Source organism: Pteropus medius, unplaced genomic scaffold (genome assembly GCF_902729225.1).
Source record: "Pteropus medius unplaced genomic scaffold, Ma_sr-lr_union100, whole genome shotgun sequence".
Classification (NCBI taxonomy): Eukaryota; Metazoa; Chordata; class Mammalia; order Chiroptera; family Pteropodidae; genus Pteropus; species Pteropus medius.
The window spans coordinates 11,458,177-11,484,473 of record NW_024354502.1 but is presented as its reverse complement, the minus strand read 5'-3'; the positions used below and the strand labels follow the sequence as shown (position 1 = coordinate 11,484,473).

The 26,297-nt window shown below is 30.3% G+C and overlaps 1 protein-coding gene across 1 annotated transcript in view; it reads right to left on the bottom strand.

Annotated features, from left to right (window-relative positions):
- The window catches only part of CSMD3 (CUB and Sushi multiple domains 3), a 1,005,898-nt gene that overhangs the window by 858,092 nt on the left and 121,509 nt on the right, over nucleotides 1-26,297 (bottom strand). The window contains exon 3 of the mRNA XM_039853604.1: nucleotides 854-966. Coding sequence (XP_039709538.1) covers nucleotides 854-966 — 113 coding nt within the window. The remainder of the gene's footprint in view (nucleotides 1-853; nucleotides 967-26,297) is intronic.

The window sequence follows — 26,297 nt, the reverse complement described above, 5'->3', positions numbered from 1 at the left end:
AAGGAAGGGGCTCTTACCTAAACTGGGTGAAAATTTTATTGTCAAGCCACATAGAGAAGAAACTATAAGTCCATGGCCTCTATCTTAAACCCTCAGGAATAGATTGTTTTGCCATCGAGATTTTTCACACTTTAAAAAGGAAAAACATGCAGATTTTGTATGTTTTTAGTACCCTCAGCATAGCCTGTATTACCACTACATTATCAAACAATATTTCTGTAGTGAACACATGAATTCCCATATACATGGGATAAATAAAGATTATAAATGGTCTCCAATAAGTTCAGGTCAAGTTTTGATGCCAAATGAATTTGTACCAAATTTCCTGATAAAACCCTTCAGTTTCAAGAGCTCTTTAGTTTTCCTCCTTGGTGTTAGAGAATTATGGATCTCTGGGACTGGAAAGGTTGAGTTAGAATGGAAGATGTTAGCTCTTGTCTATTATAGGACTTTTTCTCTTGACTCTAATTTGCAGAGAAGACAGAGATAACTAGTTTGTTTTCTGACAAAGAGACAAAGCACAGAGAATTGGGTGAAGTCCCTGATGTTTGATTCTCCACTGTTACTCTCACATTTATTCCCTTTTGTTAATCTTTAATGCTATGGTCTCATCTCCTAGAAAGATTTAAAGGAAAGACTTTTCTATGTCTAGTCACATGGTTATTAAAGCCCACTAATTCTAGTGTTTTATTTTATACTAGTGACTAAGAAGAAAGTAAATCTTAGGACAGGATTTGAAATAACAGAATGAACTGAGTCTTCCTTCCAGGTGATTCTTCCATTTCCAGCCTGGAGAATTTTGGTTTGACTACATTAGACCAGGCAGTGGTCCTTTTATATTACCATCACTTACCTTCATAATATACTTTAAACCCATGAGCACTAACTGCAAAGTCACTGGTCAAACGTAGAGAGAACACAGATTTGGTACTTGTCACTGGCGGTGGCAGATGGAATCCTGTTAACCTAAAAATATAAATGGAATTAATTGTTAGTGACATGGACATTTTACCTAATAGATAAAGAGCACTAAAAGTCATTTTATCACATCCCCAAGCTTTGTATAAATATGTACATACATATATACATATGGATGTATATGAATTTATGACATGTTGATTATAACTTATTAATCAAAAGCAATTACTGCATGTATAAATATATTAATTTGTTATTTATTCATGTTCATATGTGTATTACTATTTATTATATCTATTGCGTATAACATCTATGTGAAAATATTGATTAATTCAAACTTTGGGAAATGAGTTGTGAGAGTATACTCTCACATATTTAATGTTGCTGATTTTAACAATTGAACATTTAGAAGACATTTTTGTCAAGTCGTTTTCCTAATAGTTTAAAATATATATAAAGAGAGAGAGGTATTTAGTGAAATTTAGGACTGAAGAAAGAGATGTGATCTAAATATGAAATCTTAAAACTAAAATTTCTACAAATAAGAAGTGATTTTGTTTTATCAGATTCCAAAATCCCAGTAAGTTCCATTAAAATGAATAGTTTCAATTTTTTGGGGGGGTTACTATTGTATATGTTTACATAATACATATTTGCATTTTTGCCCATAATTTATCACTTATTTTGTTTATAATTTATTATAGCTACAAGCTCAATTATATAAAAGATGATTTACAATTGATACTTTTTCTAAACCAGAAAACAAATAATAAAAATTTTAAAAAGCACGATCATGTAGTATAATTTTTCGGTAACTAATGAAGATACATGTTTTTTGTATTTCTATGAACTGCCTTTTTCTCATTTGCATTATCAATATATAAGAATCGTATGCAGTGGAATTATATGTTTTTATATACTTGTTATTTTTACCCAACATTATATGTGTACTGAAAAGACCATAGGTTTTCATTGCTGTATAGCAGTAGTTCTTCTTGTCTTAGGTCCACTTAGGTCTAAACAATTATTGTCTTAGGTCTAAACAATTATTGAAAACTTCGAAGGGATTTTTTGAGCTAGATCTATCAAAATTTACCCTATTTAAATTGAAGCTGAGAAAAAAATTAAATGCAAATTTATTGTTTCATTTAAAAATATCCACAATAAGTTAACTTATTTCTTGAAAACAGACTTAATTAATCATTGACGACAAATGTTACCAGTTGTTTTCCTTGAAGTAACAAGTCAGGTTCATTTTTTTGTGGGAAAATTCTTATCAAATACTCATATATAACTAACCATAATCTATCTATTAGTCATTTTTTTCAATTAAAACAGTTTTTCATGAAAAAATGGCTACTTCAGCTGACAACTCAATATCTCTCTCTTTTTTTTTTTTAGATAACCATCATATTTTGGCTGTCACAAGAAGGTTTTTTGCCATATTTTTGTTTTGCCGCACAGTTCATTAAAAAGAAGGGTTCTAATATGTGGATGGATATTTAATGGAATAATTATTTATAACTTCAACTGGAACATTCTTAAATACAATTGGATTTTTTTTTTTTTTTTGCTTTGCACTGCAAGTGTGCAGTAGTAAAGAATTCAATGACTAACGACTACTAGTATAGCTTGAGGTCACTAATTGAAATGTTTTAATGCACTAGCAGTTTTACCCACCATTACTTGTATACCATGAAAACAAATGTCAACACAGTGAAAAAGGTGATTAATGTCTCAGTATCATTATGAAAATACTTTTGATCTAGTGGACCCCCTGAAAATGTCTCAGGACCTTCAAGGATTCATGGATTACATTTTGAGAACCACTGCTATATAGGAATCCATTGCAATGGATAAACCACACTTCATTCATTTATTCTACTGTTGACATACATTTGGGTTGTTTATAATTTGTCCATTGTGTTTTCATCAACATTTTTGTAAAAGTTCACTGGTACACACCTGTGTAGCAGTTTATTTTATTTTATTTTATTTTCTTCTAGACATTTTATATTTTGGCATTCAGTGCTCACAACACCCTTAAGAGGTGGGTAAAATTATTCCTATTTTACAGGTAAAGAAACGGAAGCTCAGAGAGATGATATGGCTCAGATTTTGATTTCAGAGATGATTGACAATCACTGATTTATTTTCAGTCCTTATTGGCTTTTTCCAAAATGTTGATATATAAATAAAATTATATAGTATGCATGCTTTTAAGTCTGGCTTCTTTGACTCAGCATAAGGCATCTGATATTCATCCCTGTTGTAGCAGTTTCTTTAGAGTATAAGCATTTAAAGCTTTAAATTTTCTTCTTTTTGCTGTATAATCTACATCCCACAAGGGCCCATTTATACTCTTTCCTAAATTCCTTTGTGATCTTTATCTTTGGCCCCTGGTTTAGAACTATCTCTCTTAAATTATAAACATATGAGTTGCTTTATTTATATTTCATTACCAATATATATCTCATTTGCATTACAGTAAGATAACAATTTCTGTATGAATTTAATCCTTTGAAATTCATTGGAATTTGCTTTATGGATCAGACATTGTATATTTTTGATTATATGCCCAGTTTTCTTATAAAGAATAAGCATATTTTTTTCCTATCCTGATCCAAGTTACCACAAACTTAAACAACACCCATTATTATCTCCAACTATGTAGGTCCAGGCAGAGTGTAGCTCAGCTAGTTCTCTACTCAGAGTCTCACAAAGCTGAAGTCTAGGTATCAGTGGGCTGTATTTCTTTCTGGAACCTCTGAAGCTACTTTTGTTTCCACTTCCAAGTTCACAAAGCCATTGCCAGAATTCAATACCATGCAGTTGTAAGACTAAGGTCCCTGAGTCTTTGCTGGCTTTTAGCTTGGTGTTATATTCAGTGGAGTTTTTTCTAATGCTTATGTAATTAGATTGTGCCTAAATTAATAATTCATATATCTCTCTTTTATTACATCTACAATATTAATTTAGTTTGCAACCTTCTTTTTACCATGTGATATAACATATTCACAGGGTCTGAGGGAACCATTATTCTGGGAAAATTATTCTGCCAATCATAATAGGTGTTTATCATTGGCTAGGTGCAGTGTTTAATATATGCTTAAGATAAATTTGTTAATTATATTCAAATAGTCTCTGGGTTAACTGTGTTTTTAAAATCTGATCTACTAGTTTTTGAGAGAGATATGCTGAAATGTCCTAAAATGATTCCAGATTTTTATATTTTTCTTTGTGATCATATTCATTTTAAAATATATTTTGGCACTACACTGTTAGCTGTATACAAGTTTATTTTATTTCCTGGTGAATTGAACATTTTTTCTTCATGAAGCACCATGTTATTTCTAATAATGTTTTGATCTTAAACTTTATCTTATCTGATAGAAATAAACCTACAACTTTTATTTATTAGAATTAGTTTAGAACATCTTTTTACCTTCAACTCTTTGATATTCTTAATTTTTAAGTGCATCACTTATGACCAGAATATGCTTGGGTTATACTTCTATGTACATAAAAAATTATGCTTTTATAATCTAAACTAACCTTGGTTTTTTGTTTATAAACATGTCCAATGAACTATAACATCCATATAGAATATTACATAAATCAAAGTACATATATATATGAATTCTGGATTATCATGAATTAAACATATTTTAGATTAAAAAATGGAATATTGCAATCAATACTGAATACTTGCTTATGCTCCTTCCCATTCATTTATTATCTCACTCCTCTCCAAAAATAACCACTACCCTTACTTCTAACAAAACAAATTAGCTTTGCATGGTTTAAAGCTTTATCATATAATACACTTATTCTGGCTTTGGCTTCTTTGACTCAACATTATGTTTGTACTCTTGTAGCAGTACCATGGAATTTAACATTTATTGCTATATTACATCACATTTTATGAATATACCTCAATTTATTTACCCATTCTACTGTTAGTAGATTTTTTTCCCAGTTGGCTCTTTTATAAATAATAGTGCCCTAAAAATTTGTTACAATTTTGTGAGCATATATGCATATTTCTATTGGAAATATCTAGTAGTGGGATTGCTGGGTCATTGGGTAACTAGTTGTTAAATAATTTTCTAGACTTTTTTTACTTTATTTTTTGATATACTGATATAAAAATAAAAAATTTCCCACTGTGATTAAGTTAACATCTTGAGAGGAAGAAACTACCCTATATTATCTCGGCGGGCTCAAAAAGGTCCTTTTAAGAGTGAGACAGGAAGGTCAGAGAGAAAGAAGGAGAAATGATAACAGAAGCAGAGGTCAGAGAGATGCCATTGCTGGCTTTGAAAGTAGAAGAGGGCTGCAAGGCAAAGAATGGCAAGCAGCCTCTACAAGCTGGAAAAGGCAAGAAACAGATTCACTCCTAATGCTTCCAGAAGGATTGCAGCCAAGCTGATGTCTTGATTTCAGTCCAGTCAAACCCATTTTGGACTTCAGTTCTCTAGACTACAAGATAACAAATTTATGTTGTTTAAACTCTTAAGTAGGTAAAATTTGTTATAGCAGCAATAAGAAACCAATGCACAGATCTCTTTTGGGCTTTGTACTTTAACCTTTTTTTTTATGTTTCTAAAATATTAATTTAATTTAAAAATGAAACAGAAATCCCATGGAATCTAGTTACCATTTTTAGGCACTGAGACCTATGTAGATGTTATACAACATGAGGAGATTCAGAGACTATTAAAGAAAAACTTATTTGAATATTACTTTAAAAAAATCTTTCTATGTAGGCAAAACATGCAATTTCATTCTCATATGAGAAGATATAAGATGGTGGGAGAAATTAAATGACTTGATCAAGTTCACAATGGAGCCAGGTCTAAGACTGCAATTTATGGTGGCCCATTTTCTAGTGAACACCCTGTTAATCCTGTCATTGTCCTTGGCACATTAATTAACTCAAAATATTATATATTTGAACTACTAATGTACACATAAATTTACAAATTATTTTATATGCAATCTCAGATTTTTATACTTACTCAGATACATTAACTAATCCAATATTTTCAGACAATATTTACAATATTGTTACAACTAAATTATTTAAGATGATAGAGGACAATGCGAAGATTATTTTCCTTTTGTGAAAAGCTAGTTTTCTGCAGTTGTCTTTAAATAAACACCATATAATATCATGTTGTAAAATGGGAGACTTAGTGGGTTTTTTTTTATTTCAGTAAATAAGGGAACTTACTTTTATGATACTTATACCATTATGAGTATTTGCACTAACTGTTTTGACTCCCTCCTAAACACATTGCTTGATTGATTTGGAAAAAAAACCCAACTCAGTTATGAATCCCATTAGTTACTTTTCTTTATAAGAGTCCAGCTTATAACTGTATATTTATGTATTATTATTTTTGAAACATCTCTCTTTTTCCTTTGGATATGAAGCTTTATGAAATCAATGCTTGGAACTCACTAGATTATCACCAGTGCTTTCATACAATGCCAACCCTGTAAGAGTTTCTTAATACATAGTCGTTAAATTAATAAGTTAAGGTGGTAGGAGAATGTGAATGCCATCAGAACACTTTCTTTTTCAAACTAAAAAGTGTGTTCTTGAAACAGTATTCTCAAGACTCACAAGGATGTAAAGTACTCCAATTGTTAAAATTCAAATAGTCTTTGTAGAGATCTTTGTTCAGAAAGTTATTTTTTACCATGTCATTAAACTCAAAAGTTAAAGAGAGATCATATATCTCATGTACACTATTTGAAATACCTTTCAGGATACAGTGTTAAATCTTATTTTTCAGGTAAAGCTAATTTGTACCTTTAAAATGAGTCATAAATTATAATATTTAAATGTACACGTATTTTACCTGAACTTAACACATTTTCTAGGTAATGTAAAATCATAATATTTTATGGATAAGCATAATATTTTTCCATAGAATCATTTATACCAATTCAGATACTTGTGAAATTTAGTGTTTTACATATATTGTTAAATTATTATATTATCAATTATATTATCTTCATATTGTTGTATGATAAAACCGCATAGTGAATTACATTTTATATTCCTTTGAAAAAAATACCAGAGTATAACTCTACTTTCTCTGACTTACAATTGGAGAAATCACAGCTCAGACATTATCCTTAAATTGTTTAAATTAATACAGCTGGTAGGCAGTAGGACAAAAATAATCTTTCTTTTCCCACTGTAAATTTTCCCATAAGGGAAATGATCTTTCCATGAGGGAAGAATGCACATCTAACTCATCTTTGTTTCTCCACAATGCTCATATAAATTTCTTAACTAACACTGGCATAGGTAAAAAACATGATTTTACCTGCATGATAGCTTTAAGCAGTTGAGGCTGGTTAAACTTTACCATGACTTTAAAGTCATTGAATTAATGGCCAGGAAGGAATAGAAACCACCATCTATACTTGCCAAGACTTTTATAGCAAATATCGCCAGTGGATAGGAAAGACATTTCCCTACTTGGAAAAACTAAATAAGATTAGTTAACATATATATCAGGGGAAAGTCTAGAATCATGCAATGTAAATTTCCTTCAGACATTATTTTTAATAATAGTTAAAAATTAAGACAAAATGACCAAGAAAAGGCATTGAAATATACTGTTTCCTAAGTAGTAACTTTGTTTTATGTCATCACAACAATCAACATTTTCTCTCACCATAAATGTGGCACTTAAAAATGCATGTAAGCTTGGATCAAGGACAATTATTTCCTTTTAATACATTTAGCTTCAAGAAAAAGTCACATTTCCTTTAATTTACCTATTTCAGTAGCATCTAGTGAATATTTTGTCAAGGACCAGGACTGGTTTATGACCATTGGTAGATTCTCTCATGTGACAGGTTGGCTTATGTTTTTTTGTCCATTTAACATTCAATAGTTTCTCATTCATAACCTCTAATTCTCCTTTAACCCTAATCCTACATACACACTTAATCATATCTTAGCGTTTTGTTTTTCTCTAGGTGAAACACTCTTCAGTGACTGGTGTATGTTTTAAAAGTCATAAACTTACAGTGAGTGATCCTATTGCTTTTCATGGCCCCTGTTAGATGAAAACATTCTTTATGTGTATAGTCTTACGAAGGTTCAGAAACATTAATGATGTTTCATACTGTAAGGAGTGACTAGTTACAGGGAAAAATAAATAATTAATGTAACTATAACAATGACTAATATAAAAAGGAATAAAATAATTATTTGGTAATTAATGCAAAATTAATAAAAATATGTTACAAGAAAGTCATTTTAATGTCAATGCATGTGCTCTTTAAATAATAGGCTGTTCATTTAAAAAATTAAATTAATGGCAAATAACATGCCACTTTACTGCTCAAAGCAATGGAAACACTTAAAGAATCAAGGTTGTTGGATAAGAGTGGTACCTGTCTCATTGTGTAAATATGTTTATCAACTTAAACAGTGAGGTGTTATTATTTCTGGAAGACTTGGGAATCAAGAATGACTATATCTATATGATCTCTAACAATGTAATTAAAAGGCTCTTTAAATATATATTTTAATGTGCCTATCAACTGATTATAATATTTTATATTTCTCTAGTTAAAAGAATTGATGTAAAAGTCATAGTTTGAAATTAAAAGGCTATTAGCATATAATTGCTTATAATGAGATGGGGGAAAACAGACATGGGGAGAATGAAAGACAGAAGGAGAAAGATGGGGCTTTATTTAAAAATAGAAGTGGTAACATTACCAAAATCCTAGGGTTTTGTGATTATTAAATAAGAGAATTCATGTGTAGTGGCCTGGTCTACTTTCTGAAACCTAAGAAATAGCCACTAAAGGTTAGTTTCATTAGTGCTAAGACTCAAAATCCACTGCCCTTTCATCTGTACTCTGTGGAATGTTACGGCTGAGACAAATTATAACACCAGCATCCTCACAATGATTTCTCATTACTTACTGTAAGATTTTTGGATATGAATTATTTTACAATTTTACATTGGTTATACGGTTCTTAAAAATGACCCAGATGTTATACAAGGAACTATCTGCTGAAACAAACTCTTAACCTATTTAATTTCAAAATGAATGGGAAAACCACAGGAACAAGTAGATATTTAAAGTAATGACTGTTCTGTGAGACTAAATCATGCATTCCCTATTGATATCAGGGTACATGAAGCACAGCACAATAATTCATGGTTATGTCAAGATGGCAGTAATTGTACTATTAAAGGAAAAGATAGCTGTGGCAATATTTGAATAATTATATCATTTGCCGAGAGTAAATGAGCTGAAGCTCCTATCAAATATAAAATTCCCGAAGAAGGCATCATGTGTGAGAAAGGCAAATTCACAATATTAGGACCATGTGCTAGGTACAGATCTAGATATGGAAATGAAATGAAATAGATGCTGATATATATATATATATATATATATATATATATATATATATATATATATATATATATATATATATGGATATGGCTAAGGATTGTGGTAGATGTGGATATGACACTGAACATAGTAAACATATAGATTAAAAAGGTAATTAACCAGCATTCATTTCCACTCTTTTCTATTTTTTCTCTGCATTGAAGTGCCTTTACATCAGCACTACACTTGCCAGAATACCTCTCTTTGGCAGTGGCATTCTCTGTTAGATTTTGCAAATGAAGGCACTTCCATAAGATTTGGAATGTAAATTATAAATGTCTTGGCAGGCAAAGGCATGGGCAGCAGTGTGTGTTACAGGTGAATTTTTCCATCAGTTTACCAGAAATCTTATTTAAAACAACTATTTTGATGCTACAAACAATTGAGCTCTTCACCGTTGTTTTCCTACAATTTCTACAAATTCCTTATTTCCTGAAAGCTAGTGAAAGTTCTCCTTGGCTTTCACTCCCTAGCCTTAAATTCAGAATTCTTATTATTAAATTTTTTTCTGCTTTAAGTACTTCATTTTTTTTTCTTTTTTATCTTGACCCTGAAAAATGCACAAATACTATAAAACCTCTATTCAATAAAGAAAACATTTTCTTCCCTCAAAAGCAGCTTGAGAATATCCTCAACTCATTCTATCTAGAGTCAGTCCATCTACATAAAATTCATTCTTTCCTGTGACTTTGGAGTTTTGTCTTCAGGATCAACATTTAATCTGGAAATCATGTATATTTTAGAAATTTTCTTCGATATTTAAGGTTTTCAATTTCTCTACCTCCTGCAAATACTGCTAACTTTTATAATGTCTTTGCTTCCTTGTATTTTTTTGATTCATTGAACCAATTATCTTTAAAGCTATAATTCCAAACGATGTCTAGTTGAACCACTGAGAAAACTTAAAGTACAGAAAAGTTACGTTGGAAAATTAATCAATTTTAGAAATTTAGATCTTTTTTTACATTACACCTACCTTGCATAAAACCCTGCAATTGTTAATGAATATCTTATTTCCAAAGTTTGGGGTTTTGAAAAAGCTGTTGAAGTTATTGACTATGAGCATAGATTCTAGGGAATACAATTGGAAAACATATATTCTGCTGCTTATCAGAAATTTGATATTGGGTAAGGTACTTTATCCAAATAAACTAAGTATAAGATGAAGTTAATACTAGGAATTATCCTGTAGTAACATTCCGAGTATTAAATGGGAAAATGCTTATATAAATGTAGCACAGTGCCTAGCACATGCTGAATATCATCTTTACCATAATTATTTTGATAATGAACCTACCCAGTGCTCATCTAATTAACATAAATGCATTAAGTGCTAACTCTTGGGTGAACTTCCTGGAGTAAATATCAACGTTGCCATTTGCTATTGTGTGGCATTGGGCAGGTTTCTTCCCTCACATTCTGTTTCCTAACTGACAAGAGGTAGAGCAAAAATCTTAAAAACCTACCATTTAAGTTCTTGTCAGTTTTAAGTAAGTTAATAAAAGCTCATCACTTAGAATAATGTCTGGCATTTAATAAGCACTACAAAAGTATTTGCTACTATTACTATCTATCTACTCTTGATGACAGATGTGAGAATTAGAAAGTTCTTTCACAAGGCTATGAGACTTTTATTCCTATAGCACCCAGTTATTGATAATAATAATAAACTTGGATTATTTGAACATGTGTAATTCCTCAAGTAAGTATATGCTATTATGCTCTTCTAAGTTTGTTTGTTTGTTTGTTTCTTCCAAGTATAGCATTCTTAGAACTTTTGATTATTTTGGACATAAAATTAGTAAAGACCAATTACATGCTGTTTTCTTAAGGTAAATTTAAGGCAAAACTATGATCAAGAAGAGATGAGGGCATTGTTACATCCCCAATCATTACTATATAGCTTCTCGATTAGAAAGACAAAAGGAGAGAGGGAAGGAGGACTAGAGAAATAGATGAAGAAATGAGACGAGAACATGTGTCTTTAGGAATTTATAATTCCTGGGATTTAGTCAAGTGTTTCCTTCCCACCCCCCTAAACCTTGACATCTTTTTATTGAATGACATTTCCAAGACATCTAACAGACAGTTTTATACACATTTTATCATATGAATTTTACTATATTTCTTAATGGGTCCTTTACAAATTCAGTAAGAAAAATAAGTGTGACTTTACAAATGTATACTTTGCACTCTTCTGTATTGACAATTGCTAGTTTGAGCTATTCATCCAACGCACAACAATAAGACTTTAACTCAGAATTAATGGCTCTATTTCCCAGAAAGACATGATTGATGCGCTCTTTGATTTAGCAAAACATGAAATTTATGTTTTCATGGACTGATATTATCATCTATGTATTTAAAATCTGTTTATTAGCGGTATGGAATTTTGTTTGTCTATTTTTTCCAGACATTAAAGGGTTTGCTCTAAAAAGAGAAATGACTGCATATTCAATCAATGTCCTTCCATAGATACATAATATACATATAAGTATTCTGTATTCTTTATGACATAGTCTAGTGATGAAGACAGATTATAATTTTAATTAAACTAAAATGATTATAGAAAAGGTTTTGAGATTCTATGCTACTCAACAGTTTTATGGATTTAGATATGTAAAATATGTATTAAGTAGTATTACATGCTTCATAAAATAAATAGAACACTGCAATTGGAGAGTTGTACACATAGATTTATGCTGGTGATGATTGAATATGTTCTGTTAAGGATACTATACAATTTAACTTAGATATTCTAAAATTTAGAAAAGTGACTTTTTCAGAATAGTTTGGTTCTATTTTTGTCTTTTTTAAAATTTTGAATTTGTTTTATTTTTTATTCTTTTTTTCCAGATTTATTAAGGTAAAATTGACTTATTATATAAGTTTAAAGTATATAATGTGATGATTCAATACATGTAAGATATTATAAAATGATTACCATAAGTTAGTTAACATTTCTAATACCTCACAAAATTAACATTTTAAAAAATTTATTTAAATTAGTTTCAGGTATACAGTACATTAGTAAGACATCTATATAGTTCATAAAACGATCCCCTCAAATCCTCCCTCCCTCTTTGACCCTCCACTTAGTTAATGCTAGGTGGTCAGCATTAGTTAATGCTAACTGCATTCCCTCTGCCGTGCTCCCCATCCTCGTGACCAATTACCAATTACTAATCTGTACTTCTTTAACCCTTCACCCCATTCTCCCAGCTCCCAACCCTGCTCTCCTCTGTCCATCTCCAAATTGTCCACTATATTTGTGAATCTGTTTTTGATTAGTTTGTTCTTTTTTTCTTTTGATTCTGCATATAAGTAAAATCACATGGTATTTATCTTTCTCTGACTTATTTCACTCAGCATAATAACCTCTAGGTCCAGCCATGTCATTGCAAATGGTAGGATTCATTTTTGTAATGGCCGAGTAATATTCCATTCTATATATGAACCATAATTTCTTTATCCAATCTTCTGTGGATGGGCATTTTGGCTGCTTCCCATCTTGGCTAATGTAATTTGTGCTGCCATGAATATTGGAGTGTATATATATGTATAGAGAGAGAGAGAGAGAGTCTATTAATGTCATATATATATACACACACACACAGACATTATACATATATATGACATTATATATATATATATATATATATATATACAGAGAGAGAGAGACAATTGATGAATAATAGCATCTTGAAAACCTTTTTTTCTCAGGATACATACACACAACTAGTGAATGCACTAGTATGCATCTTGCAAACTTTCTCTAATCATTTTAAGTTAAATGAAATTATAATCTGTCTTCATTGAAATACATCATAGTGAAAAATTTATACCAGAATGCAATGACATACATAGAACATATGTGCAGTCATTTCTCTTCCTGATTAATTAGTGAATTTGAATATGATTTATGAACTGATTTAGTGTTATCAGATGATAATTTTTAATGTGAAATGTAAATCAATTCAGTCTATTAATCTATTATTTGAAAATAATAATCATAATTTTGATCCAAACATTTTAAATTGGACAACTGGTTGAAATTGAAAAATAAATTACTTCATATTTTGTTATGAACTGTTTTACTGTACATAAAGCATTTTTAAATCACTCTTTTACATTATAAATATAAAACACTTGTAAAATTTTCTACTTCATAACGAAGATGTTTAAGTTCAATAAATATTAGCAAACAATAAAATAATGGCATGAATATTCAATTTTTATTTTAGAAATAATGTTTTATATATTGAGATGTTTTATTTTCAATATCCTAGGGATTCTTGAGTGATATTTACTACGATGGAAATTATCAACTGATAATATTTTAATAAAATAACAAAATATATATAATTTTGTTTTAATAAAACATAGAAATATAATTTGAAGTTACAGTTGATGTTGCACTACATTTCTTATTTGCGTGCTTTAAACTTAAAACTCTACTGTAGTATATGTGTTTTTTCCATTATTAATAATAGTTAATGCTATGACATTAAAATTGAAGTTATTAGAATAAAATAAGTCATCAGAATATTTTAATTATTTAACATTTCTTTGATAACTATGGTAGGAACTCATTGAGACAATTAAAGTACATTGTATGTTTAAATCACATTGCTTTAAATGTTACTAGAATAAGAAGGTGAGCTAAGGTAACCATGAATCCTACATGGAAGACATAAAAAATATTGAATTCTTTCTATTAGGCTAATAGATAGCCATATAGCTACATTTTTTTTCTAACTTGGGACTTCTTTGAAAGTACCTTGTTAACAATTACACTAGGAAAAGAAGGAAAAAATACTCAAAATTGTCCTGGAACTCAAAGTGTTTGTTCTCCTACGATGTATCAGATATCATAAAGTATAACAAAAGATATGCATAATTGTCTGTATACAAAGTGATATATATGCATATCTTTTGTGATATATATTCATTTATAAAATATTAATCTGAATCAAGAGAATAAATTTCATTTAAAATAAGTATGTATTCTAATATGAAAAAACTAAAAGAAGTAAAACACATATCACTACATAAATGCCAATGGCTATGTCACAATGAAAATAATTAAAAAAGTGAAAAAAGTACTTGCTTATTTACATCTCCATCTCTCAAGCTTCTTTTACTTATATGTCATAGACAAAGTTAAAATAATAGCATAATATTGTTTTGAAATATATGTATATATTTAGGATTAGGAATTAGAATTTTTTATCGTATTTTATAAATGTTCCCATCATAGGTATTGAATCCATAATGTCTACCTCACAAAGGGTTTTAAAATAATTTTATATCATAATATAAATATCATTTCTGTTTCTCGAGGAAATCCATATAACTCTGGAATTTGAGTAAAATATTGATAGGATATTATAGGAATCATAGAAATATATATGTATATATATTTTATGGAGGATCATAATCAATTATTTGCCTTAGACTCAGGGCACAAAGAAAATAATAGATTTATTTACACATTAAAGTCTTTGCTGAATTTGTGGGAAATTTTGAATATTCTTGTGAATGTGACAAAAATGTAACTTTTGAGATAGCATATGAGATAGTACGATATTTAATATAATAGTTTCATTAATAGTAGTCAAACTTAATATTTAGATAGTTACATTAGAGATAATACTTATAAAATGAACTAATGTGTTAACAAAATGAGTGAAAGAGAAGGAATAACAAAATGAGAAGAGAAGGAAAAAGAAAGTGTAGAGGAATGAAAGCAGGGGGAATATAGATTAAAAACACAAAAAATGTTCTCAATAATTTTTGTAATGGGCAAGAAAAAAAGCTGTTCAAGCAGACATATATTTTTCAGTTTCATTTAAAAATCCCAGAAACACATTAATTTTGTTATGTTTCATTGATCTTTACAACCACGACACAACTTCACTCTCGCTGGGTATCATGTATACATGTGGACAGAGACATGACTACTATTTCTACTATGAAATTTTGCTCTGAATATTATAACATGCATCTTCTGATAGGTGAAATATTTAAATATCTAGACAACCTCTTAACTGACTTCCATACCTATTTATCTGATCATTATGTTACATTCCTACTTCCATGTCTAATCAACATCTCAAACATACGTCCAAAATCTGTCAATTCAAAAACCTGCCCCTACCTCAGTATCCTCTTTTCAGTAAATTTTAGTCTTCTTGTTGTTTAGGCTAAAGAGCCCTGGAGTCTTTCCTGATATCTCTCTCATATAGTTCATGCATCGAATACTTCAGTGGAATCTATGGCCTCTAATGTCACAATATATTCATAATATATACGATGACTCCTCACTGCCTCTTTCACTTCTGCCAGTCACCATCATTTTTTATACTGATTATCTCATTAGTTTCCTCAGATCCTTTCATCCCCTTGGAAACCTCTCTTTCCCAGTATACTCTCAACTCTATTATCCCAGTGTTCCCTTCAAAATATGTGTCGATTCATGTGTCATCTACAATGATGTCCAGAATCCACCAATGACTTCCAAAGCACTTACCACTATTTGTCTAGTCAATTTTCTTGTCTATTGTCCATCTAGTCTCATTAGAATATAAGCACTATCAGGGTGGAGAAATCATCTGCATCCACAATGCTGAGGCCCTGGAATAATGACCTGGCAAAGAGGAGGCTCTCAAAATATTATTTCTGGAATATATATAATTTAAGGTGAATTTTAGAATCATTTGTGAACACATATGTTCTCAAAAATTTTTGAACTAGACAGAGAGGAAATAAAACAATTAAAAAAAAAAACACATTACTTTAGAATGGCTATAGTGTTTACCCCATATAAACATAGGGTAATATAAGACAGAGAAATATGGTTTGTTCTAATCCTAATCGAGTATGACACAAAAATAGAAAAGAAATTATATAAAACAGATTTCAATTCCAGATACTAATCGCCACTCACATTAATTTTACTTAAGTTTGACCTTCATCTTCTTTTACCTAAACTCTTGTGATAGACTCTTACTGTGAATTCCTTCTGTGAATTCTCATTTTAGCTACCTGTAATCTTGATGTTTCCGCCACAGGCCTTCTACAGTGACAATTTATAAATATTTGACCATGATACTACCTTACTTTGCTACTTGTTATCCTTTAATAACTCTTAATTATTAAGAGTATAAAGAGTATAAAGCCCATATCTTTGATTGAAGGCCATTCATCTTTTACGCAGCCTAGCTTTTCAACTATGTTTATTCTAATTTAATATACATATACAATATATACCACTCATTCTGACCATTTTGCAAGTGCTCCCACAAAAACTGTAATAAACTATAATAACCAAACAGGAAAGCAGAATATAATTGGAATGGGTCAGTTCTTTATTGGCTATCCACCCTTCCATCCTCGGCTCCGACTTCTGTGCCAGCTGACTTTCTGTTGGGTTCTGCATATTAGGATGCACAGAGAGATCAGAAATAGCAAGGTAGGGAAAACTTATAATTCTCTCTTTCTTTCCTTATCTTCTTTTGCTTCTGGCAGCAACTGTGGAACTGGCTGCATTGCTCTGAAGATCCCAGCTTTGATCCTGGAATCAGTCCTTATTCAGGGGTTCTAGTAGTGGCTATGTGGTTTCCCCTCTATGAGGCAACATCTGCTGGGTGGCTCAACCCGTGGGTTCCAGTGTTTGCTAAGCCCCTCTCTCTTCCATGGTAACAGCTTTGTACATGGCACAGCAGTCAATGTGTTCTGCATTCTGGAAATCCTAGCCCCTTCCTTTTCATTCTGTAGTTGTTCTTCCTTCCCAAATAAATCATTTCTGGATTATTGCTTTCCCTTTTGCTGGGTTTCATCTCTTTGAGTCTTTTAAAACTACTTCCTGTATTAAATTCCTTCAGTTTGTTTTTTTTTTTCAGTTGTATCTTGCCTGACAGAAAAAAATTTAGAGAAGGTAGCTAATCATAGGTATTTTTTCACAAAAGACATAAAAAGAAGGAAATATGGGAAATGACATAATAAATACATTATTTTCAGTTACACTTAACAGAGCACTATCATAATGATCATAAAATTAGATGACTATTTAAATATTTTTCTTGGGTAAAAACATATTTTCATAGATGCTATGCTATCTCCATTGAAAGCAGATGTGTTTTGATATAGTCTTAAATCAATTCTGAATGATTTTATTCATAGTACTTTCTAAACCATCAGCTAAATCTTGTTGGTATATTGTATTAAATTAAATGCAATATTACCACATGTACATGCATGGCTTAACTTAATTTTAACTAACTGGAACAATCATATTATCTTGAAAAATAAAATTACAAATGCCTTCAAAATGTAAACAAAATGCTTTATTTGGCCGCTTTTATACTAAATCAGCAGAGCTATTTTAACTAATAAAATCATATTAAATGCTACTACTTATTAAATTTCAACCATGAATCAAGTGTTCAACATCCATTATCTCATTATCCCCCAAAACCTATATGACTTTACTTTTATTATTCCATTCTGCAAATGGAGAAACCAAAGGTCTGCAAAGAGAAATTACTTGGTAAAAGTCACTTTGTTAGTAAATGGCGAAGCCGGCAAGAAGGCCATGTTCTTTTTGCTGGCCTATGGAGACTCTCAATAACTTTGCTAAATTTTTAATAATTTGATCAGTTTTTCCAAATTATTGTGACCCTAAAAGTTAAGGTATTAATCCATGGATCTGTCAATTAGAAGATCACCTTGTGCTGAGTAGCTTCAGTGAGGTGACAGATCAAATACAGAAAATATAAAAGACCATATGGACTATTATTTTAAGAAAATTAGCCATAAAAGAAATATCAGTTTGACTGATATTCACTTTGATAAAGGACAATTCTTATCATAGACTTGTGGAAGGAGAAAAAAGGGTACTAGATAAAATATAAGTATAAAGACCAAGGCATAGAAACCAAGATTTTAAAATTAACATCAGTAATGTTTATAGAAAACTTTTTGTTTGTTTGTTTCAGATTCTGAGTTAACATTTTACACAGTTAATCCACAAAACCATATGAAGATGGCTTTTTTATATTCTCTTTTTTCATAAAGTTTAGAGAGGTTAAGTGGCTTGCTCTTCTATTTATTTAGTGGAAGAATTAGAATTCAACAGAGATCTGTCTGACTCTAAATTAGATATTCTTTCTAGTGCTCTTACGCTATCACCATCACAATTTAAATATAAGATAATGATGAAGAAAAGGGAGACATTTGAAATTGAATATTGGAAGCAGAGAATACATACTTATCAAAGGACATTAACACAAAAATAACACTTCAAAAAAGTCTAAAGTGAGATTGAAAAGAATTATGTAAAATATAATTTAATAAAACTATTAAAATAGAATACTTAAGTAGCTTGGAAATATACCTGAGTAAAAATAGAGCAGTAGAAAATTAATAAAACTTCCCCCAACTTACAAATAAAATATCCCTCATGATAATACGACAGTGTATATTGACAGTAAATGTGTTACCAGATCCTGGAAGGAATTTCCATAAGAATAAGAAATTGAACACCAGTCAAAGGCAGTTAGTGTCCCATGAATGCTTGCTACCAGATACAGAGAATACTAAAATGATGGTAGAGAGAAACTATCCTTTGTTTCTTTGATAAGAAACACAAAATCAGTGCAAAATCAGTGCAAATCAGAAAAACGGTCAATATTATCTCTAGTACGTATCTCCAAAGGTAGTGCCATCATAGTAAACTTCTTTCTGCCTTCTATGAAAGACAAGATCCCAGAAAACAACCAGATAAAAAATTGCATGGCTTCTTGGTGGACACCATTCAAGAAATAAAGCATTTTATGAAATGGGAATGATAGGAAGGAACATGATAGTGTTACTTTCTAATAAAATTAAACAGAGTGTTTTTTATACTTGTCCTTCTATGCTATGGTAATGAAAGCATATCAATGCTTCATAAGAATAAATAAAATAGTTTATGTTGATATAGTAATTGCAGTATTTTTACATTTCAATTAATTATGCTTTATTAAATTAATATATTAAGGAGAAGAATTTCCAGGAACTTATTGCTAATTTTAAGAAATTAATTACTACTGACCAGGATATGATACCCTATTAGATGACATAACCTATTATAAAACAGTAGTATTTAAATCAGTGTGGTATTAGTTCAAAGGTTAACAAATAGACCGATGAGATAGAGTCCAGACACAGAACCACATATAAATAGCTACTTCATTTGTAATAAACTTATGTGATAAAGAAAAGTTTATTTTCTATCTACGGTGATGAGTCAAATATATACTCATAAAGGAAAAAAAGAAAAGAAGAAAACAAACAAAAAATATAAACTGTTCTCTATTTCATACCACACACAAAAATCAATTTCATATAGATTGTGGATCTAAATGTTAAATTAATAATAAATAAAAATATTACAAAATATTTTTGTGACTTGGAATAAGCAAGGATTAAATATAAAACAAAAGACTATTAATAATGAAAGAAAATAAAAAATATTTAATAATTTACATGACATTAAAATTAAGAACATTTATTTATAAAAAATACAATTAAGAAAGGGAAAAGGCAAGGCACAAAGTGATAGAACTCTTATCAAGGACATATAAACCATCCCTACACATTGTTAAAAAGGCAGAAAGCCTCATAGAAAGATGGGCAAAGACTTGAGCAACAAATTATATAACAGGATATCCAAAAGGCCAATAAGCATATAAAAAGTGTTCAACTTTGTTAATCATAAGGAAAATGCAACTTAAAATCAAATTGCTATGCCACTAAAAACAGTAGATGGTTTAAAAACTTAAAAGGCAGACAATACCAAGTGTTGACAAGAGTATAAATTAGTATAACTAATTTAAAAAATATTTTGACAGAATGCATGAAAAGAATATTATGCATCTAGCTATATGTCCAACAGATATATTAAATATGCTCATGAGAGGACATGTATAAGAACAATAATAGCACCATTATTCATAATAACCACAAACTGGAAACAACCACGTTATCCATCAATAGAGCAGACAAACTGATGTACATTCTCACAATGCAAAACCATATAGGAACGAAAAGGAATAAACTACAACTACACACAGTAATATGCTTGAATTTCACTAATACGATGTTGAAAAGAAGTCAAAAGAAAAGATCACCTACCGCATCTTTCAATTTATTTACAGTTAAAAACAAACAAAATATCTTCTGTTATATGTTAGGAGAGCAGTTACCCTGAAGGAGGAAGTAGTTGTGATTGGAAGGTGGCAATGTACTGTTCTTTTCTTGATCATGGTGCTAATTTCACAGATGTATTAATTTGACATAATTCATCATACTCAGAATATGCATTTGTGGCTCTTATGTGTATTGTACTTTAATAGAAGATTTTAAACCATATAGAATGCAAATAAAAATAAACACCAGAATTAAAACATTGTCATAATAAGGATGTGAGCATTTAGTAATTCTTTTCCTAGCAGAAGAGGAGTGTTTAATTGAATACGAAGTAGAAGAAATACTTTTTATTAAAGTCTACGATGTGAGGAGAAAATGTTACTTGAATGAATATTAGCTAGACTAGAAAAAAGGGGCTTACAGAAGAATATTTTTTTAAGTGTCAAACAATAGAAAGAAAAGATTCTTGTAAGAAAGATGTCAGCTTCATTAGGCTGAATGTGATTATATCTGGAATTTTTTGAAGTTCTTAAATAACTAAAAGTAATATTGGATGAAATGTATTTAGGCATATAGCTTTGGAATTATATGTAAAATGCATACACACAGATGTGACTATCAAAGACATATGATTGGATATATGCACATATGGGTGATAATGCTGATCATTGACTACAAAATTGATACTAGTGGTCAATTTATTACCAATACCAATTATGCAGTTGCTTTGCAATAATATTTTGTCCCAATAGTTTATTTTTAAAATTAGCCAGTCAGATTTTTACATTGTCCTTATTTTTATCACACATATTTATATGATAACACATTGGAATTGCATTAAAATGAGCTCTTAGACCATATTAAAGTTAACTAAGGGAACCTAAATGTGAGAAATTTACCTAATATTTTGATGTAAAAGTAAATCACATGGGAAAGATGTATCATCCCCCCAAAATATTAAGTTTAATCTGAACAATTTAATGAAATTAAAGTATTATTTTATTTAAACTATGAATATAGTTATGGTAATCTATGAACTATTTATTAGGTCGATATTATTGAATATTTACATTATATTAGTATTATATTAAATATCAGTGATACAAAGGCATATAAAATCTTCCCTAACCCCAAAGACTCCATGCCTAGTCAAAACCAAGAGTAGATTATATTGTGTTTTTACATCCATTTTTTGTACATTCTTGGTAATAACTATTTTATTTTTAAATAACTATAGAATTTTTATAATAAAAATGTGTTTTTTTATAACATGCACTCGATTGATCTACGAAATTTTAGCTATCTCTAAATTTTTTAGAGAAATGACAATTTTAGTCTTTCATTATAACACACAGTAATTTAGATGTGACACGTAAGCAGAAGAGGCAATATGTAACAAAAAATTGGTTGATATATAAAAAGTCTAATTTTTTAACCAACAGCCCTTGATCCAATGCTTAGTAACATATTCTCTACATGAACTAATAGAGAATAATGTCAATTAGGGGGTATGAAAATAATATTAACATATAATATAAATTTAGCTATTAAAAGGGGTGAGGAAGGGCAGGATGAGAAGAGCATAGTTCAGTATTCAAAAATGAGAACGTAGGCATTTACATGAAAGTGTTTTGACAATACTTAAGTATTTTAAACTAAATGAAGCTTTTTCTAGATGGAAAAGTCACTGATATAATGCTAATGGAATTCATTTTATATTTATAAACACTTAAAATACAAATGTATGTGATCATTTTCAAAATTTTATTTTCATTATTGACCTAAAAATTAAGAAAAAGATCAACACAGTGAATCAGTTTCATAATCAAAAACTGTTCTTAAACTTGAAATCGACAACGGTTTTTTTAAGCATCTATTTTTAATTAAGAACATAGTACCTACTCACCATCTAATACAATATCTTACTATTTTAACATATTTTATCATTCCAGGTAGAGGAAGAAAACCTCATGAGATTAGATGACATCTTGTATCAGCCCTTCTTTGGAGATGTGGACTAACCAAGAGGAGGTGCCGATGGAGGAGAGCCTAGAGAGATGGTGTCATGTGTCATATAAAATCCAAGGGAGAAAGCAGAGATGAAAAATTCATGAAGTAGATTTCGAGGTCTAGCTATAGATGAGGGATGCAGAGAAGAGATTAAACAGCAGGGACTCAGGAGCAAGAAGAAGCTAAGATAAGGAGATTCCCCTAGAGGAACTATATGCACACAATACCTATATCAAAATGTTACATCCAAGCCTTACTATTTATGCTCATTTGTTGAAGGGATAGAACAGTAAAAATAACATTATTTTTTCCCTGATTATTTCTTGATTGAATTTATAGTAATTGATATATTGCCAACATATCAGAGGCAGAAATAAAATGATTTCATTTGGAAACGAATTCATGGTGTTATTTTTAATTTAGAATATTTTATAGTTCTTTTTATAATTAAAATAGTGTTAAAACTAGAATTATTTTCTATCCTTTTTTCCATTCCTGGGCTTATTTGAAAAAAAAAATATATATATAATAACTATTTAAATGTTACACTGCACACTGCCATAACAAAAGTAAATTATGTGCCATTAGCTTAGCAGTTGGGCATTGGGTGTTGAGAAAATAGAAACAGGCTAGAAATATAAAGATTAATTTTAGTCAGTTGTACAGCATTTGGTGAAATATTTTCCTCCAAAAACTTTGAAGGTATGTCATGAGTTTGTTGATAACTTAATTAAAGAGAAAATGACTAAGAATGCCAGAAAGTGAGTATGGGAAAATATTGCTTGACCTTAGAAATAAATTGCAATATATTTCCCTTTATAAATTCACTACAATATAGGTATATATTACAAATAACAAAATTTAAGAAAGATTTGGCTTGTTTTCAAGCAGAGATCAAAGAGAAGAGTTTAGAAAGAACAACCTTCCCAAATCAGAACAGTCAACTTCTTCTGGATACAAATATTATTTTTTATAAAGATTTAAAAAGGGTCAGAGAACAAGGATCCTCAGAGTTATGAAATAACAATCAGATTAAGGGTTCTATCTCACAAAATTCTCATGTTTCATATGACTTCAGTATAGCTGCCAGTAATTTGAGAGAAAAAAAAAGGCAGCAAAGGAAAGGAAAAAAAAAAAACTATTTTAGAATTATATTTAGAAAAGAAAACAAAACTTGGAATATAGTTACTGACATATAAAATCCAATTAAGGCAAAAAGATTACAAGTTTACTTAATTATTTTGCAAATTATATTGCCAAATGCATCACAAACCAGGATGAAGAGCAGCATCCTGTGATGCTAAGGTTCAGTGAGCCTTAACACAGACCTGAATCAGCAGGAAGCTCTGCAGGCAACAAAAAAGACATACTCCTGAATATCCACCTCAGGTGGGATTACGTTAGGTAATGCCTAAGAAAGCATGTCCTGATGAGTGAACTTCTTGTCTAAAGTCCACTCTCTCACCTTGTGCACTGGACCCCATCTCCTCTCACTTATGGACAAATTCTAGTTACAGTGATGTTGTGTCACCACTGACATATTCCTGTTAGTGTGAACGTGATTATTTCCCATTAAATAAATATAATATGTATAAATAAGTATAAATGTAATTAAAATAGCATGTCATTCCCACATTTTCCTCTAGATTATATCTTGTTTTTGCTAACTTTATATTAAAAGTTCTTTGTATAGATAGTGGCCTATAATCATAGTTTCTGTTTTGTCTCTTTTCATACTCACGTGAACCCATACACTTTAAACAGACTTTTAGCTCCAAAACTGCTGGAAAAATAACTTTTATCAAAAGTTCAAATGACCTTTATGCAATGGACAATTCTCAATGCTCATCGAACTTGTGGAGCAAATTCATAGTTGCTCATTGTGCCTTCAACTACTTTCTTCACTTTGCCTCTTCAATACTGTTCTCATTTGATTTCCTCTTACTTCTCTGGCCTCTACCTTATACATCCCCGTCCACTCTTCTGCTTGACATCCTTGGGCTCTCTACCTGAAGCCCCATACCTCAGTCTTCAGTCATCTTTTCTCTCTCAATGTGTTCTTTTCCAAAGCCATGGTTTTAACCTTGCTTCTCTCTTCCCTCAGCTCCAGATTTCTATGTCCGAATGCCCACCTGACATCACTACTTGTGTGCCTAATAGGCTTTTAAAAATGAACATAACCCAATCAAAGTTCTTATTTCCAGCCCAACCCCAACATGATAATTCTCTTCTTTACCCAGAAAAATACAATTAATTTTTTTTCAGCTTTTTGTGGCAAAAAAAAATCTAGGAAATTCTCTTCTTCACCCAGGAAAATACAACTAGATTTTTTCCCCAGCTTTTTGTGGCAAAAAATCTAGAATATTATTTGATTCATGTCTTCTCACCTACCTTAAATCCAATCCTCAGGAGCAGCACATAAGCTTAAGAAGCTCAACCCATTGCAATCAGGAAAATGCAAATTCGAAACCGTGAGACCATTTACCTATAGTGGATTGTAAAAATTCAGCTCTCTACAGACATTTTACTTTAAAAGTCATTCATTACAGATTGCCAATGGCGTTGTAAAGTGGTCTGAACACTCAAGAATACAATTAGGATTGCATAAATTTGGACAATTGCATTTTCTGTATACACTGGATCAGCTATTCTACTCTGACATTTGAGACAATCTCTTATACTCTGTATTAGAAAATACATACAAGTTTATTCATAGCCCTATTATTTTTAAAAGCATAACTGATAACAATACATATGCATATTTTTTAGAAAATAGACAAATAACACATATTGTAGTCATAATTGAAGTATAATATATGCATAAGATTAAATAAAAATGAATGAAAATGGATGAACTACAGCAATATGCCACAACATGGATGACTCATAGAAACATTATGTTGAGTCAAAAAAGCAAATCCCAGAAGCCTGAAACAGTATGGTATATATTTTATAAAACTTACAAGTACATAAGGAAATTCAATTTTATTTTATTTAGTGATACATTCATGTATGATTAAACTATATTTTTGAAAACATTAAGGAAATGGCAGCCATAATATAGGAATGTTTGTTACCAGTTAGAAGTCAGTAAGGTCAGGGATAGAGGAGAATGGAAACGAGTATTGGCATTCTCCTTTCTATGTGGGAGGCTTATTGGTGTTCATTCTAACATAATGCTTCATAAATTGTATGTTATGTAGTTAAAAGTGAGTAAAGAGAATATAGGAAATTCATGTGGAAATATAATTGACACATTAAATGGTGTGTTAGTACCAGAATCCCAATAGATCTGGTGAGAAGTGGGTATTAATACTACTTTTCTATTTGGTTAAGTATTTTCCAATAATCCTGTATCACTCAGAAAAAGTTTAAATTTTATAATTAGAAAACATTATTTTTAAAAATGAATAAATTAGATTGCTATAATTTATTCGTGATTTTAAAAAAATTTCCACAAAAATATTAGTAGCTGCTGTGGCAAGTTTCCATATTCCATGCATTTTTTAGTCTTTTTATCTACTAAGCAGAGTGTCACGTATATAGCAGGATTCTGAATTTTTATCTGATTTTTCAAATATCTCAAAACAATTTTTCAATAAACATATAATATAAATATGCATTGATTTTAATATAGATTGAAGATGACAATATTTTATCACTAGATTTTGCCATTGACTTTATAAAGTTATTATGTTTGGTATATGTGTGTGTACAAATTTGTGATCCCA